Source organism: Bos indicus x Bos taurus, chromosome 11 (assembly GCF_003369695.1).
Source record: "Bos indicus x Bos taurus breed Angus x Brahman F1 hybrid chromosome 11, Bos_hybrid_MaternalHap_v2.0, whole genome shotgun sequence".
In the NCBI taxonomy this organism is placed as follows: domain Eukaryota; kingdom Metazoa; phylum Chordata; class Mammalia; order Artiodactyla; family Bovidae; genus Bos; species Bos indicus x Bos taurus.
This window is the reverse complement of record NC_040086.1, coordinates 9,409,615-9,427,149: the sequence shown is the minus strand read 5'-3', so window position 1 is coordinate 9,427,149 and position 17,535 is coordinate 9,409,615. Positions and strand designations below refer to the sequence as shown.

Here is a 17,535-nt window from a genome sequence, read left to right as displayed (position 1 = left end):
CATGAAATGCACTCCATGGAGAGTCCCAAATATTAAATGGGCAGTTCACACATTAACACTCACACTGAGGTTTATGTCACATGGCTGTCATTAAAAAGCATCTTTTCATCCCTGGGTTTCCTTATCCATAGAGCTTCATCAGATCAGATCAGATCAGTTGCTCAGTCGTGTCCGACTCTTTGCGACCCCATGAATCGCAGCACCCCAGGCCTCCCTGTCCATCACCAACTCCTGGAGTTCACTCAGACTCACGTCCATCAAGTCAGTGATGCCATCCAGCCATCTCATCCTCTGTCGTCCCCTTTTCCTCCTGCCCCCAATGCCTCCTAGCATCAGAGTCTTTTCCAATGAGTCAACTCTTCACATGAGGTGGCCAAAGTACTGGAGTTTCAGCTTTAGCATCATTCCTTCCAAAGAAATCCCAGGGCTAATCTCCTTCAGAATGGACTGGTTGGATCTCCTTGCAGGCCAAGGGACTCTCAGGAGTCTTCTCCAACACCACAGTTCAAAAGCATCAATTCTGCTCGGTCGCTCGGAGGCGCATGCTGGTGGTCCTCACTGGCTCCGTTTACCTGAGGGACCTTCGGCCGCCCCCGGCCGGCGCCGCAACCCCCCGGGAGCCCGGCCCCAAGGTGTGAGGCTCCCGAAGATGGCGGAAGAGTAGGACGGGGAGAACACTTTCTCCCCCACAAATTCATCAAAAGAACATTTAAACGCCGAGTAAATTCCACAAAACAACTTCTGAAAGCCGGCAGAGGACATCAGGCACCCAGAAAAGCAACCCAAGTCTTCGAAAGGAGAGAGAAGAAATACAGCTCCACTCACCAGAACACCGACACAAGCTTCCCTAACCAAGAAACCTTGACAAGCCACCTGTACAAACCCACACAGAGCAAGGAAACGCCACAATAAAGAGAACTCCACAAACTGCCAGAATACAGAAAGGACACCCCAAGCTCAGCAATTTAAACAAGATGAAGAGACAGAGGAATACCCAGCAGACAAAGGAACAGGATAAAAGCCCACCAAACCAAACAAAAGAGGAAGAGATAGGGAATCTACCTGATAAAGAATTCCGAATAATGATAGTGAAATTGATCCAAAATCTTGAAATCAAAATGGAATCACAGATAAATAGCTTGGAGACAAAGATTGAGAAGATGGAAGAAAGGTTTAACAAGGACCTAGAAGAAATAAAAGAGAGTCAATATAAAATGAATAATGCAATAAATGAAATTAAAAACACTCTGGAGGCAACAAATAGTAGAATAACAGAGGCAGAAGATAGGATTAGTGAATTAGAAGATAGAATGGTAGAAATAAATGAATCAGAGAGGATAAAAGAAAAACGAATTAAAAGAAATGAGGACAATCTCAGAGACCTCCAGGACAATATTAAACGCTACAACATTCGAATCATAGGGGTCCCAGAAGAAGACGAAAAGAAAGACCATGAGAAAATACTTGAGGAGATAATAGTTGAAAACTTCCCTAAAATGGGGAAGGAAATAATCACCCAAGTCCAAGAAACCCAGAGAGTCCCAAACAGGATAAACCCAAGGCAAAACACCCCAAGACACATATTAATCAAATTAACAAAGATCAAACACAAAGAACAAATATTAAAAGCAGCAAGGGAAAAACAACAAATAACACACAAGGGAATTCCCATTAGGATAACAGCTGATCTTTCAATAGAAACTCTTCAAGCCAGGAGGGAATGGCAAGATATACTTAAAGTGATGAAAGAAAATAACCTACAGCCCAGATTATTGTACCCAGCAAGGATCTCATTCAAATATGAAGGAGAAATCAAAAGCTTCTCAGACAAGCAAAAGCTGAGAGAATTCAGCACCACCAAACCAGCTCTCCAACAAATACTAAAGGATATTCTCTAGACAGGAAACACAAAAACAGTGTATAAACTCGAACCCAAAACAATAAAGTAAATGGCAACGGGATCATACTTATCAGTAATTACCTTAAATGTAAATGGGTTGAATGCCCCGACCAAAAGACAAAGACTGGCTCAATGGATACAAAAACAAGACCCCTACATATGTTGTCTACAAGAGACCCACCTCAAAACAGGGGACACATACAGACTGAAAGTGAAGGGCTGCAAAAAGATTTTCCATGCAAATAGGGACCAAAAGAAAGCAGGAGTAGCAATACTTATATCAGATAAAATAGACTTTAAAACAAAGGCTGTGAAAAGAGACAAAGATGGTCACTACCTAATGATCAAAGGATCAATCCAAGAAGAAGATATAACAATTATAAATATATATGCACCCACATGGGAGCGCCGCAATATGTAAGACAAATGCTAACAAGTATGAAAGGAGAAATTAACAATAACACAATAATAGTGGGAGACTTTAATACCCCACTCACACCTATGGATAGATCAACTAAACAGAAAATTAACAAGGAAACACAAACGTTAAACGATACAATAGACCAGTTAGACCTAATTGATATCTATAGGACATTTCATCCCCAAACAATGAATTTCACCTTTTTCTCAAACGCACATGGAACCTTCTCCAGGATAGATCACATCCTGGGCCATAAATCTAGCCTTGGTAAATTCAAAAAAATAGAAATCATTCCAAGCATCTTTTCTGACCACAATGCAGTAAGATTAGATCTCAATTACAGGAGAAAAACTATTAAAAATTCCAACATATGGAGGCTGAACAACACGCTGCTGAATAACCAACAAATCACAGAAGAAATCAAAAAAGAAATCAAAATTTGCATAGAAACGAATGAAAATGAAAACACAACAACTCAAAACCTGTGGGACACTTTAAAAGCAGTCCTAAGGGGAAAGTTCATAGCAATACAGGCATACCTAAAGAAACAAGAAAAAAGTCAAATAAATAACCTAACCCTACACCTAAAGCAGCTAGAAAAGGAAGAAATGAAGAACCCCAGGGTTAGTAGAAGGAAAGAAATCTTAAAAATTAGGGAAGAAATAAATGCAAAAGACACAAAATAGACCATAGCAAAAATCAACAAAGCCAAAAGCTGGTTCTTTGAAAGGATAAATAAAATTGACAAACCATTAGCCAGACTCATCAAGAAACAAAGGAAGAAAAATCAAATCAATAAAATTAGAAATGAAAATGGAGAGATCACAACAGACAACACAGAAATACAAAGGATCATAAGAGACTACTATCAACAATTATATGCCAATAAAATGGACAACGTGGAAGAAATGGACAAATTCTTAGAAAAGTACAACTTTCCAAAACTGGAACAGGAAGAAATAGAAAATCTTAACAGACCCATCACAAGCACGGAAATTGAAACTGTAATCAAAAATCTTCCAGCAAACAAAAGCCCAGGTCCAGACGGCTTCACAGCTGAATTCTACCAAAAATTTAGAGAAGAGCTAACACCTATCCTGCTCAAACTCTTCCAGAAAATTGCAGAGGAAGGTAAACTTCCAAACTCATTCTATGAGGCCACCATCACCCTAATACCAAAACCTGACAAAGATCCCACAAAAAAAGAAAACTACAGGCCAATATCACTGATGAACATAGATGCAAAAATCCTTAACAAAATTCTAGCAATCAGAATCCAACAATACATTAAAAAGATCATACACCATGACCAAGTGGGCTTTATCCCAGGGATGCAAGGATTCTTCAATATCCGCAAATCAATCAATGTTATACACCACATTAACAAATTGAAAAACAAAAACCATATGATTATCTCAATAGATGCAGAGAAAGCCTTTGACAAAATTCAACATCCATTTATGATAAGAACTCTCCAGAAAGCAGGAATAGAAGGAACATACCTCAACATAATAAAAGCTATATATGACAAACCCACAGCAAACATTAACCTCAATGGTGAAAAATTGAAAGCATTTCCTCTAAAGTCAGGAACAAGACAAGGGTGCCCACTTTCACCATTACTATTCAACATAGTTTTGGAAGTTTTGGCCACAGCAATCAGAGCAGAAAAAGAAATAAAAGGAATCCAAATTGGAAAAGAAGAAATAAAACTCTCAGTTTGCAGATGACATGATCCTTTACATAGAAAACCCTAAAGACTCCACCAGAAAATTACTAGAACTAATCAATGATTATAGTAAAGTTGCAGGATATAAAATCAACACACAGAAATCCCTTGCATTCCTATACACTAATAATGAGAAAACTGAAAGAGAAATTAAGGAAACAATTCCATTCACCATTGCAACGGAAAGAATAAAATACTTAGGAATATATATACCTAAAGAAACTAAAGACCTATATATAGAAAACTATAAAACACTGGTGAAAGAAATCAAAGAGGACACTAATAGATGGAGAAATATACCATGTTCATGGATTGGAAGAATCAATATAGTGAAAATGACTATACTACCCAAAGCAATTTATAGATTCAATGCAATCCCTATCAAGCTACCAACGGTATTCTTCACAGAGCTAGAACAAATAATTTCACAATTTGTATGGAAATACACAAAACCTCGAATAGCCAAAGCTATCTTGAGAAAGAAGAATGGAACTGGAGGAATCAACCTACCTGACTTCAGACTCTATTACAAAGCCACAGTTATCAAGACAGTATGGTACTGGCACAAAGACAGAAATATTGATCAATGGAACAAAATAGAAAGCCCAGAGATAAATCCACGCACATATGGACACCTTATCTTTGACAAAGGAGGCAAGAATATACAATGGATTAAAGACAATCTCTTTAACAAGTGGTGCTGGGAAAACTGGTCAACCACTTGTAAAAGAATGAAACTAGAACACTTTCTAACACCATACACAAAAATAAACTCAAAATGGATTAAAGATCTCAACGTAAGACCAGAAACTATAAAACTCCTAGAGGAGAACATAGGCAAAACACTCTCCGACATACATCACAGCAGGATCCTCTATGACCCACCTCCCAGAATATTGGAAATAAAAGCAAAAATAAACAAATGGGACCTAATTAAACTTAAAAGTTTCTGCACAACAAAGGAAACTATTAGCAAGGTGAAAAGACAGCCTTCAGAATGGGGGAAAATAATAACAAATGAAGCAACAGACAAACAACTAATCTCAAAAATATACAAGCAACTCCTACAGCTCAACTCCAGAAAAATAAATGACCCAATCAAAAAATGGGCCAAAGAACTAAATAGACATTTCTCCAAAGAAGACATACAGATGGCTAACAAACACATGAAAAGATGCTCAACATCACTCATTATCAGAGAAATGCAAATCAAAACCACTATGAGGTACCATTTCACACCAGTCAGAATGGCTGCAATCCAAAAGTCTACAAGCAATAAATGCTGGAGAGGGTGTGGAGAAAAGGGAACCCTCTTACACTGTTGGTGGGAATGCAAACTAGTACAGCCACTATGGAGAACAGTGTGGAGATTCCTTAAAAAACTGGAAATAGAACTGCCTTATGATCCAGCAATCCCACTGCTGGGCATACACACTGAGGAAACCAGAAGGGAAAGAGACACATGTACCCCAATGTTCATCGCAGCACTGTTTATAATAGCCAGGACATGGAAGCAACCTAGATGCCCATCAGCAGATGAATGGATAAGAAAGCTGTGGTACATATACACAATGGAGTATTACTCAGCCATTAAAAAGAATACATTTGAATCAGTTCTAATGAGATGGATAAAACTGGAACTTATTATACAGAATGAAGTAAGCCAGAAAGAAAAACACCAATACAGTATACTAACACATATATATGGAATTTAGAAAGATGGTAACAATAACCCTGTGTACGAGACAGCAAAAGAGACACCGATGTATAGATCAGTCTTATGGACTCTGTGGGAGAGGGAGAGGGTGGGGAGATTTGGGAGAATAGCATTGAAACATGTATAATATCATGTATGAACGAGTCGCCAGTCCAGGTTCGATGCACGGTACTGGATGCTTGGGGCTGATGCACTGGGACGACCCAGAGGGAGGGTAGGGGAGGGAGGAGGGAGGTGGGTTCAGGATGGGGAACGCGGGTGTGCCTGTGGCGGATTCATTTTGATGTTTGGCAGAGCTAATACAATATTGTAAAGTTTAAAAATAAAATAAAATTAAAAATAAAAAACAAAAACAAAAGCATCAATTCTTCGGCACTCAGCCTTCTTCACAGTCCAACTTTCACATCCATACACGACCACAGGAAAAACTGTAGCCTTGACTAGACAAACCTTTGTTGGCAAACTAAGCTTTTGAATATGCTATCTAGGTTGGTCATAACTTTCCTTCGAAGGAGTAAGCGTCTTTTAATTTCATGGCTGCAGTCACCATCTGGAGTGATTTTGGAGCCCAGAAAAATAAAGTCTGACACTGTTTCCACTGTTCCCCCATCTATTTTCCATGAAGTGGTGGGACCGGATGCCATGATCTTCGTTTTCTGAATGTTGAGCTTTAAGCCAACTTTTCCACTCTCCACTTTCACTTTCATCAAGAGGCTTTTGAGTTCCTCTTCACTTTCAGCCATAAGGGTGGTGTCATCTGCATATGTGAGGTTATTGATATTTCTCCGGGCAATCTTGATTCCGGCTTGTGTTTCTTCCAGTCCAGCATTTCTCATAGTCCTTCCGAAAGTTGGAAACACAGCTTCTAAAGGTGGCAAATCAGTTTCTAAAGTAAGTCAGTTTCCCAGTCTGTCCTCAAGGTCTATGACTTCCTTAGGCCACTCTGCTGAAATGTTCCTGTGTCTGTGATGGTATTTTAATATGGTATAGTCTAGGTGTTCAACAAATACTGTAGATATAGCACTTGGAGGGCTGGATGGAGGACAGATTTTGCTGGTCCTGCCTCAGGAAAGACAAGTAAAGCAGAGACAAGTAAAACACCCTCTTGCTAGCAAGGATGTTGAAGAAAAAGCCAGTGGGATGGCAATAGTTAGACCACAAAAGGGTCCATGAAATACCTCAGAGTTTTCAGTATGCCTTGATAGATTGGAGCTAAAGGAGAAAGGATAAACACCTCTCTCAATCAAAGGTATTCTTCTGGGGTATAATACCTGTTGGGGACAGGGTGTGGGTTGGGAATCCAGTGGGGACCAGTCAAGTGAAGTCTGGAAGAGACAGGTGAATTAGAACATGTAGTTATTCTTGAACAGGGGTTTGAAACCAAAAATTTTCTATTTTGTAGCAAAACATCATGGTAGACAGAAATTTGGTCTGATTTTTCTTTTCTTCAAGGCATAGGATCATAGGTGTGCTTTGAAGTCTGTCTGATGTCTGGTTTTCAGATTTTGGTTGGTGCATGCAGAAGAGAAGTACAGTCATATCAACCACTATATACACACTTTAATAAGTTCCTATTCTGTGCCAGGTAACAGGAAACCAGATAAAGCATTCCTATTTTCATGGTGCTTGCAATTTAGTGGGTGGGAGGGTGTGGGAAAGATCAACAAGTTACAGAGAGTTGCATAAACGATATATAAATATCCTGCATGAATGACAGGAATACACAGGAAGGACACCTCACTAGACCTGCAGATTAAGGTCAGCTTCTTAGTAGAGGCAGCGCCTGAACTAAGTCTAAGAAGACAAAGTCAAGAGGTAGTACACCAGCCCTACAGCAGGCGGATCTGGACAAGGTAACGGTAATAGGGTAATGCTCAGTTCTGGGCATTATTTAAACTCTCAGTTAAAAGGACCACAGGGCTTCCCTGGTGCTTCAACCGGTAAAGAATCAGCCTGCAATGCAGGAGACCTGGGTTTGATCCTTGGGTTGGGAAGATCCCCTGGAGAAGGGAAAGGCTATCCACTCCAGTATTCTGGCCTGGAGAATTCCACGGACTGTATAGTCCATGGGGTCACAAACAGTCAGACACGTCTGAGCGACTTTGACTTGAGCAAATGGGAATAGCAAGTAGAGACAATGAGGATGGAAAGATGAAGGAACTAGGGACAGTTAACCAAAATAGAGAAGCTTCAGGATGGATCTATCAGAGATATGGCCACAGGGAAGAGGCATTATATTAGTAAGGGCAGCCCCAAATCAGGGTCATTATTCTTTCAACAAAAGGAATGATTTTATAAAGCTTCAAAATGGAATGAATTTAACAAATGAGACAACTTGAGTAAAATATTTAAGCAGAATTTGATCTTCTTACAATGATGCTATTTAGAAGGTTGTGGGGTTGAATTATTATCGGAGTGAAAATTTGTTAAAAGGGCTCTAACATCCTCTCTGAAACAGTAGGACCCTTATATCACTTTTCTTAGACTATACTGAATTCAAAGGCCACCTTGAGCAGGAGCGTACAGGCAGATGTCTAAGGCACATGAATGCAAGTTGCATGGGTCTCCAAGTTACTAGGGAGTGGCGAGTATGAGGATGATACTAAAAGAAATTGTTTTTAATAGTCTATCCAAAGTAGAAACAAAATCCCCATTGGTATCGAGGCTTAGATGAGACAGTGTATTGGAGAACATGCCCCATAAGGTACCATTATAAACTGTATTAATATAAAATCCTCTTTCTAGTTTCCAGGTGACAAACATGACTAAATCATTATGATGGTCCCCAATCCAATGCTCTTGAAGTTTACTTTAAAAACCCAAACTTCACATTGTTTTCTCTGTACTTTGCTGTTTATTTCCTCTTCCCCTCCTCTTCCTTTTCTTTATTTTACTCTAAGCCTTTCCCACATTCCCAAGGGTAGACCATTCCTTTGTCTCCGAACTCCCTCTGCATGGTACTAACTGCATTGGGTTATAATGGTGTTCGTAACTTTGTTGATAGTTGAAGATTGAGAGCAGATGGGCAAAGGCAATATTTTACTGCATTAGCATCTGGTACATAGTAAGTGCTCAATAAAGCTTTGCTGAATGGACAAATGGATGAATAAGAGGCCATTTCCCTCATTGCATCTAATTTTATCCACCCCCACCCCCACTTCATACTGTGCTGACACTGTCTCTAACAGCTCACCAATGTTCTCTAATTGCCAAAACTAATGTCATCATCCTTGGATTCTAATGATACTATAATATAACCCATCATAACTCACCTCTCTTAATTTTTGTCACTCCACGTATTCTGATTATTCCACTACCTCTCTGTTTCTTATTTTCTCCCTTCTAATACCTGGTAGAACATTTCCATGAATCCCTGGCTTCTTTTCCGGAAACATATATAGGTAAAAGAGATATTCTCTACTTTCAAATTTCCAATAAGCCATCTGTTCAGAAAATTCCTAAATATAGATTTTGTTTCCCTAGGTTCTTCTCTAGCCCCACCTCTCAAATTGCTTGTTGGGCATTTCAAACTTATCATTATATTTTCACATAAAATCCAACAAAAACTATACTCATTTTCTTCTGACCAACTCCTCCATCCATTTCTTGATTCACTTGTGAATTCACTCAAATTGAGTCAGCCTGTCATTCTCCCCAAATACTTCGCAACTTTTTATTTCCATATTGCTGTTGTATAGTTTGTTTTACCTAAAATATCACCTTTCCTTAACATCTTCTTTAAAAATCTTATACAATCTTCAAGACTCAAATCAGTTATCACCTTTTGAAGCCTTTCTTGATCATCACTGCTAGATTACCTCCTGCCTCCTCACTCCTATAGAATTTGTACAATACTTATGAAACCTATCATGTAACACCTTATGTTATAGTTACCTTTAAATCATTATGTATCATAAGCCCTTTGAGGGAAAGCATGAGGCCCTGATTCAGGAACCACGTACCTGGTGGCACCATCCCTTGATGGACTGGAGATCTTTTTCCAGTTTAACAGTGAGTGTTTCTCGCTTACAATCTTTATTCTACTATTTTCTAATTGAACAACAGTAATAGTAGTCAAGTGGTCCTATGATGTGCTTTTACATTGAAAATTACTCTTTATTTTCCCCCAGTTGAACCCATATATGTTTCTGACAGCCAACCCCCCACCCCCACCAAAACAAGGGCTTTGACCATTCAGGACCCTGGGGGCTCCTATGATTTGGGAAAGGATGTGGCAAGGGCAGGGGGGCAACTCCAAAGCAGGTGGGCAGCAGACCTCTCCAGGAAAGGTCCTGCAGCCAAATGGTTCATCCGAGATGTAAAAAACTCAAGAAGGTCTGTATCGACCCTTATATTCAAGATTCATGATTTGAAAAGACAGGATCAGTTACCAGGGATGAACTTCTAGTGAATGAACATTCTCAGCAACACCTGGGTGCTTAGTCATGGACTGTAAGATCTATCTAATGCTTGGGGCTGGTGCACTGGGATGACCCAGAGGGATGGTACAGGGAGGGAGGTGGGAGGGGGGTTCAGGATGGGGAACACGTGTACACCCATGGTGGATTCATGTTGATGTATGGCAAAACCAACACAGTATTGTAAAGTAATTAGCCTCCAATTAAAATAAATAAATTTAAATTAAAAAAAAATAAATTAGTGGAAAGACTTGCCTCTGGGTGTGATGGAGAAGGACTGCCCTGAGATATACAATGGGGTCCAAGTCTGTCACCAAGGTGAGGTTCAAGGACAGACTGCAGGTCTAGCAGAGACTTGGGAAGCAGGCTGTTTAGACTTGTAGCTGAGTACGACTGGGAGTGGGATCGAGACCAGGGAATCAGTAAGCAGAGTTTTGTTATTTATGCATGTCTTGGTTCCTCTTTTAATCTCTCAGAGAGTTCATTCCCTCTTTTACCTTCAATCGTTACCCCTATATGAGGAAATATTTTTTTGGTCCTCAACAAATTTCATATTGTCCAGAGACCATCATCATTTGGATGTTTTCTTTCACTCAAATACAATATATCTATTTAGACCCAGTCTGAGAAGTAAGCAACATTTACCTTTCATTTGCTGAAATTAAAACAGCCCCTGCCAGGTAAAGAAACAGTGTTATCAGACTAGCACTTTTCTGAGCCTCTGGCTGCTGTGAGCTGGGTTCCAAGTCAGGTTCCCATTCGCTTCTACTGCCCCTCTTGTGGGGCTTAAGGATTGGTTCCCCCTCCTCTCTTCTTGGATGCTGCTTCACAGAACTGGACCCAGTCATCGTCACTGGCTCCTGAGGAGCGAAGGTGCCCCTCTCAGCGTCTTCCAACTTCCAATTTCATGAAACATCACACACATACCTTTTAGTTTTTAAAATACGAATTTTAAAATTTTGTTTTGAGTGGGAGAAATTACAGAGTTTTAAAAAGAAAAATCCTTGGTATTTGTTGGAGTTTAATTAGTAAACCTAATATTATTTAGTATATTTGTCTCTGCAACGTTAAAAAATTCTAGGTAACCATTGCCTTCAGTAAATGGGTATTCTTTCTGAAGGGACTCTCATTATCTCTCTCTGTCTCTCTCCCTTCACTCTATGGAAAATTTACAGGAAAGACTGAAATCAGTTCTACCATCTGCAGCTCAAGTCTCTTTCTCTGCCTACACTTTGTTTCTAGAAGGAAAATGGGCAAAGCTTACCAAGACAGTTTGACCCAGCTATTCAACTTTCAGGAGTTTATTCTATGAAAAGAACAAGGGATGCTCTCAGATTTCTGTCAAGAATATTAATTTCACAGTTACCTGTAATCATTCAAAATGGAAACAATATACATCTAAAACTAGAAGAATGATTAAATAAATGATTATAGCTATGCAATATAATGCATCCTTTAAAAATCTTATTTTGAAAACTATTTCCTGATTTGGAAAATGAAACAAAACAAAACACACACAAAAAAACAACCATTGAAACTGTTTTTATTATGATCCAAAATGTATATTGAATATGAGTGACTCTATGTGGCATAAGTAACACAAAAAAGTAAGTATAGCGTTCCAGACCTGTATCTAGTTTTCTGTATTGGAATGGTAGATTGTTTACACTTTTTAAAATGGAGGTCTTGGAAATACAGCCTTGAGGCCTGACTACCTTGAAAATAGCTATAAACCCTGAGGGTGCCATTGATAATGTTCTTCCAAATGTTTTTATAGGAGCATGTATTATTTTATTTGCTCATTCATTTAATCAGTAAGCATATAGTGACTGCTAAGTACCAAGTACTCTTCTTCATTCTGAGGAGATAAAAGTAAACAAAACAGAAAAGACATGCTCCTTGCTCTGCCCAGGGTTTAGAATTCTTTAAAATTAGGAAGAAGCATTCTTTAAAATCTCATTTCATTTGGCCCAGTAATTTTATTTCTGGGAATCTACCCTAAGGAAACAATCAAGAAAACAAAATAAAATTATCATACAGAATTAGCAGATTCTCAACAGTAGGGAGATGGTTAAAGTAATAATAGCACATTCATATAATGGAATAATATTAAGAGGAAGCCACTACCATTATGTTACTGAAGAGTGTTAATAACATGAGAAAATATTATTCATGTTTTCCATTAATATCAATGGAAAAAAATAACCTACCAAATTACCTAGAATCTTACTTCAATAATGTAATGAAATAGTCATAAAAAGAGAAATTCAAATGTTAACAGGTGTTACTTTTGCATGGTGGAGTCGTGGGTGATTTGCATTTTTGTGTCTATGTTCTTCATGAACAAGGTTTAATTTTACAATCAGGAAAACCATGTTGCTTTTATTTTTTAAGATAATTCAAAGATGACCTGTTAAAAATTCAAGGAGCATACAAAAAGGTAATTTAACATTTCCTCCAAGTCTGCATTGCCATGGCGGAGTAAAGAAGAAATCATTCATATGGAGGCCTCTTCCTCTCTAAAACACTCTAGGGAAAGAATGGATGACCATGCCTGTAGGGGAGCTAGATTCACTGGAGGGCCTAAGGGGATTAATTCACTCTGCTCACGAGGCTGAGCAAGGAAAAACAGAAGGAGCATTGGAGAACCTAGAGACACAGCCTTGAGGCAGCATCCCTAACTCTCCTTGAACTCTAACCCTGAGCATGCCGTTGATAACCTGCACATCAGGCACAAGTGGCATTTCTTGTCATTTCCCTCAGCTCTGACACCAGAGACCTTCTGATCTTACTGAGGGTGTCACAGAGAGTCAGGGTCCTGTGTGTGGTTTGCCTAGAGACAAACAGTGGAGTCTGAGATGTCAGAGTCAAGGCAGCCAAAATCAGGCTCCTTTCGCAACCCACTGTGAAGACCTTGACCCTGAACCCTACCCCTCACCTTCTAAGCGCAAAGAGAAAGAGAAGAGCTATGGAGCATGTCATTGCTGTTTAAGCCAGAGCAGGAGAGCTGTCTGCTGGGGCTCCATCAGCTACTGAATGCTTGGGCTCACACTGACTGTCGGGTCTCCCTTGAGCTCACAAGTACCCAATGAAGTAAAAATATCAACTTTCCCTCTAAGTTAGGGATAATCAAGATAGTATGTGTAAAGCTGAAATGGCATCAGGCTTCACTGCATCAGTTATGCATCATGCTGTGAGTTTTCTAAGTTTAAGGGGGCTGAGAAGTTAAGGGAGCAAGTCACTGCAGAAAGACTTACAGGTGTATCTGACATCCAGCAAAACAAATATCTAAAAACCAGAGTAGCGTAAGAGAGACATTCTCAAAAAATTCATTTCAGTACCACTTTGAGTAATTGGTTCCTCTCCTACATTTAAAATATAAATTGACTCACCACAATTTATTTTTCACATTACATATTAAGCACATAAGAGTTGCATAAAGGGAATTTAAAAATCAGCATTTGGATATCACTGCAAAAGAAACATAGTTTCCTCTGATTTAAAAAGAGATTTGGCTATAGAATCCGCTCAAATCAATTACAAATTTTATGCAAAAGAGTTCAATAATTTTGGGAAAAAATTTTTGAAGCTTTTCTCATAGCTTCTTCTTTGGGTTTCTCATATTTATTTATCTCAGCAAGGCCATCAGAAGGACCCATTTCAAAATCACAGTGGCAGGTGTTTTAAGCATACCTCCACATCCTAGGTAAACATTTAACACTTGTGAACCTATAGATATACACATTAGAGACCTAGGGCACTCACAAAAAGTCAATACAAATAGAGCTATGCTCTAATAATTAGTTTTCCATCATGCCACCTTAGGACCCACTTGAAAATGCCAGCATTTTCACTATTAATCAGCTTCTGGAACCCTAGCCTGTCGAATGCAGGAAAAAGCTCTCAATTGCCTTTGATTGCCTTTGCCAAGCATGTTTCTCTATGGATACAGACAGTCTAAAAACATTGACCTTACATGGCAAGAGAAATTTTGAAAAACTCCTGGATCCCTATATGTGGAGTTCCTTAAGAACAACATAGCTGCCTCTCATTCCTGAATGAGAACTCCTAGCAGCATAGACAGAGCTTAATTAGAATTCTGCATTTTATGATTCTAATGGAATGCTCTTAACATCCAAATAATATTAGAGGGGTAAGACGGGAGCAAAAAGCCCCTGAATCTTCAGGAAAAAGTGAAAATGAGGAATTTTGCCTACATGTACTCAAAATTGGAAAGCATCCAAAGGCTGAACAGCAGAAGAGCAGCCCTGCAAGGATTCACAGTACCCCAGTCAGGGGCCAGACCCTTGGCTATACCCTGGGTATCCCCTTTAGGCTGTAAAGGCAGAAGACAGAAGGAATATATGGAAAGAAGCAAAGCAGGAGTTGAAAGGAAAAATGTCAGGGAGATGAGTGGGGAAGGGGAAAAAAAGAGTTAAATGAAGAAAAAAAAGGGGGGGATGTTTCCAGGCGGCTCAGTGGTAAAGAATCTACCTGCCAATGCAGGAGATGCAAGTTCACTCCCTATGTGGGAACAATGCACTGGAGAAGAGAACGGCAACCCACTCCAGTATTCTTGCCTGGAAAATCCCATGGACAGAGGGGCCTGGCGGGCTACAATCCATGGGGTTGCAAAGAGTCGGACACGACTGAGTGATTGCACACACATATGTACATGTAATGGAAAAGAGACAGAAAAATGGAAAGGAGTAGAAAAGGAAAGAGAGACAGAAAAGAAAAGCATCAGATAAGATTAAAATCCCCCATCAACAACTGACTCGGCTAGCTGTCAGTACAAATCCAGTGGTGCAAGTGGTCAATCTCCACCTTGAACCATGCACTATTCCACCCTGAAGCTCCATAGCAATGCTATCTTCCTTTAAAGATACTTTTTCCCTTTTTCCACAAAGGTCAAGCTCACCTATCGAAGGCCACAGCCGTCATGGAGTAAATACTGGCAAAGACAGCAGCAATGGGGAAGAAGTTGTGGAATTTGCAGTAGAACAGGCCATAGTACCACTCATTGTGGACTGCGTAGGTGAAGTTCACCACTGTATTGAATGCAGCCATGGAGGCCTCTGCGAAGGCCAGGTTCACCAGGAAGTAGTTAGTAACTGTCCTCATTCTCTTGTGGGCCAAGATGATCCACATAACCACCACGTTGCCCACCACGGAGGTCACCACGATGACAGTGTAGGCAGCTGCCCAAAGGACAATTTGCCAGGCTGGCTGCACAAACTGGTTAGGCTCCGAGATGTTGGTGGAGATGTTTGGGAAGAGGTCTGAGTCCACTGGGAGGACGTTATCCATTCTTCTGCTAAGTGATTAAGCCCTTCTCTCTATACACACACAGACCCTTTTGCAGCAGGGTCCTGAGCCCTGTTTAACCCAGACGGGAGGGCTCGTAGGCGCTTTCTGGACAGAACCCCTTCCTTACAAGAAGACTTGACGCTCAAATAAAATCTTCTAGATGTGCTGTATATCCTTGGCTTTGAATTCCTCCACTTTTAAGCTTCAGGAAGCACTTGAGTTCTGTAATCTGCAAACAGCGTCTCTCCCGCGTTGAGCTGGAACAGAGAAAGAAATTCCACGGGTCACGGTTGCAGGAGGCAGGAGACACCCCCCCACCTTACTGCACCTGCTGCTGCTTCCAAGTGCTGTTCTTCCTGCCTGTAGCGAGAAAGGCAAAGCCCTATGCTGCGTGAGGACTTGGGGGCGAAGATAAGGCTGGGAGGTATTAGTCACAGCACGACCTGTAAAAGTCAGAGTCTATGGCCGGGATTCTGGGGCCCTGGGTCCAGCTGGAGATTTTTTTCCTCTGCTTTCATTACCGCCGCCGCCGCTGCCGCCGCCGCCGCCTGCAGCTTTGCAGGCGCCTCTTGGCTCAAGTCCTGCTCAGCTTGGGAGTTAGCAGAACCTTGGCAGGCTGCGCCCGAGGTCTTTATAACAGGCTGTAGCGACGTCACCGAGAAGGGGCAGTACCTGGGCTGCGTACTCGCCGGCCCTCTTTCACAGGGCCGCAGCTGCACTATCTGTTGACAACCGGCTCACTGCACCATCACAGCCACCAAGCCTTTTGCTGCTACCTGCTGTGGGAGTCTGCAAACCGTGCGTGCTCCCAACACAATCCTGGAGGGGGCGCTAGCTAGGTCGCCCTGGAGTAACTGCGCCAGATGGGGTCCGCTGCTGCAAGCACAGATGAACCAAAGGGGAAAAGAAGGATTTGGGAAGGAGCTGCAGGGATGGACACCCAACATCCAAAGAGGGCGGGAATGCTGCCGTAACTCTGCAGAGGCCCCTGCCTCTGGCGGTTGGTGTTGGCGATGTGTGGGGATAACGTGCCGACGCTGCGCTCCCCACCTCGCTCCAGCCCGAAACACTCCCCAAATACTTAGTTCCTTTCACTAGTAGACCGAATCCCTGGGAGGAAGTGATAGTTTCTAAGCTTTGGAGAACATCTTCCTCAGCTCCCCTGGGAGCTTGGCCCCTTGCTCCGTGAAAAGCCCCAGCTAAGCTCTCCAGATGAGGCCCCTGCGCAGGCAGTGGGGACTGGGCTGAGCTCTCTGCTAAAACCAGTGTGTTTCCCAGACGCGCAGCTCTGGGCTCTCTGCCAGCACCCCCTGTCTCGAGTTCGCGGTCCAGCAACCTGCAGCCTCTGCCTCTGAGCCTCCCGGGACTGTGGGCCAGAGCCCATCCCCGGTAGCGTCGGGGATTCGTCTTCCTCTCACCAACCCGCTGCCAAGTTTGCATAAGCACTGGAGGAGAGGTCCGCCAGTCTTCGCTCCCCACTCCATACCCAGCCCTGGCGGGCTTTTAAGACCTTGTCTCCTACTCCAAGGCCATTTCAAATGGCCAAGCTGGAACAGGGTCCAGAGAAGCAGTAGGAAGGGTTCCCCAGTAGTTCAGTTCAGTTCACTCGCTCAGTCCTGTCCGACTCTTTGCGACCTCATGCAGGCCAGGCCTCCCTGTCCATCACCAACTTCCGGAGTTTATCCAAACTCATGTCCACTGAGGCGGTGATGCCATCCAACGATCTCATCCTCTGTCGTCCCCTTCTCCTCCTGCCTTCAATCTTTCCCAACATCAGGGTCTTTTCAAATGAGTCAGCACTTCGCATCAGGTGGCCAAAATATTGGAGTTTCAGCTTCAACATCAGCCCTTCCAATAAACACCCAGGACTGATTTCCTTTAGGATGGACTGGTTTGATCTCCTGCAGTCCAGGGGACTCTCAAGAGTCTTCTCCAACACCACAGTTCAAAAGCATCAATTCTTCGGTGCTCAGCATCCATACATGACCACAGGAAAAACCATAGCCTTGACTAGACAGACCTTTGTTGACAAAGTAATGT

At 41.5% G+C, this 17,535-nt stretch overlaps 1 protein-coding gene across 1 annotated transcript in view; it reads right to left on the bottom strand.

The window, feature by feature from the left end:
- Nucleotides 1-16,285, bottom strand: part of TACR1 (tachykinin receptor 1) — a 184,651-nt gene extending 168,366 nt beyond the window's left edge. Inside the window, exon 1 of the mRNA XM_027554791.1 lies at nt 15,107-16,285. Coding sequence (XP_027410592.1) covers nt 15,107-15,495 — 389 coding nt within the window. The 5' untranslated portion in view covers nt 15,496-16,285. The remainder of the gene's footprint in view (nt 1-15,106) is intronic.
- Between the last annotated feature and the right edge of the window lie 1,250 nt (nt 16,286-17,535).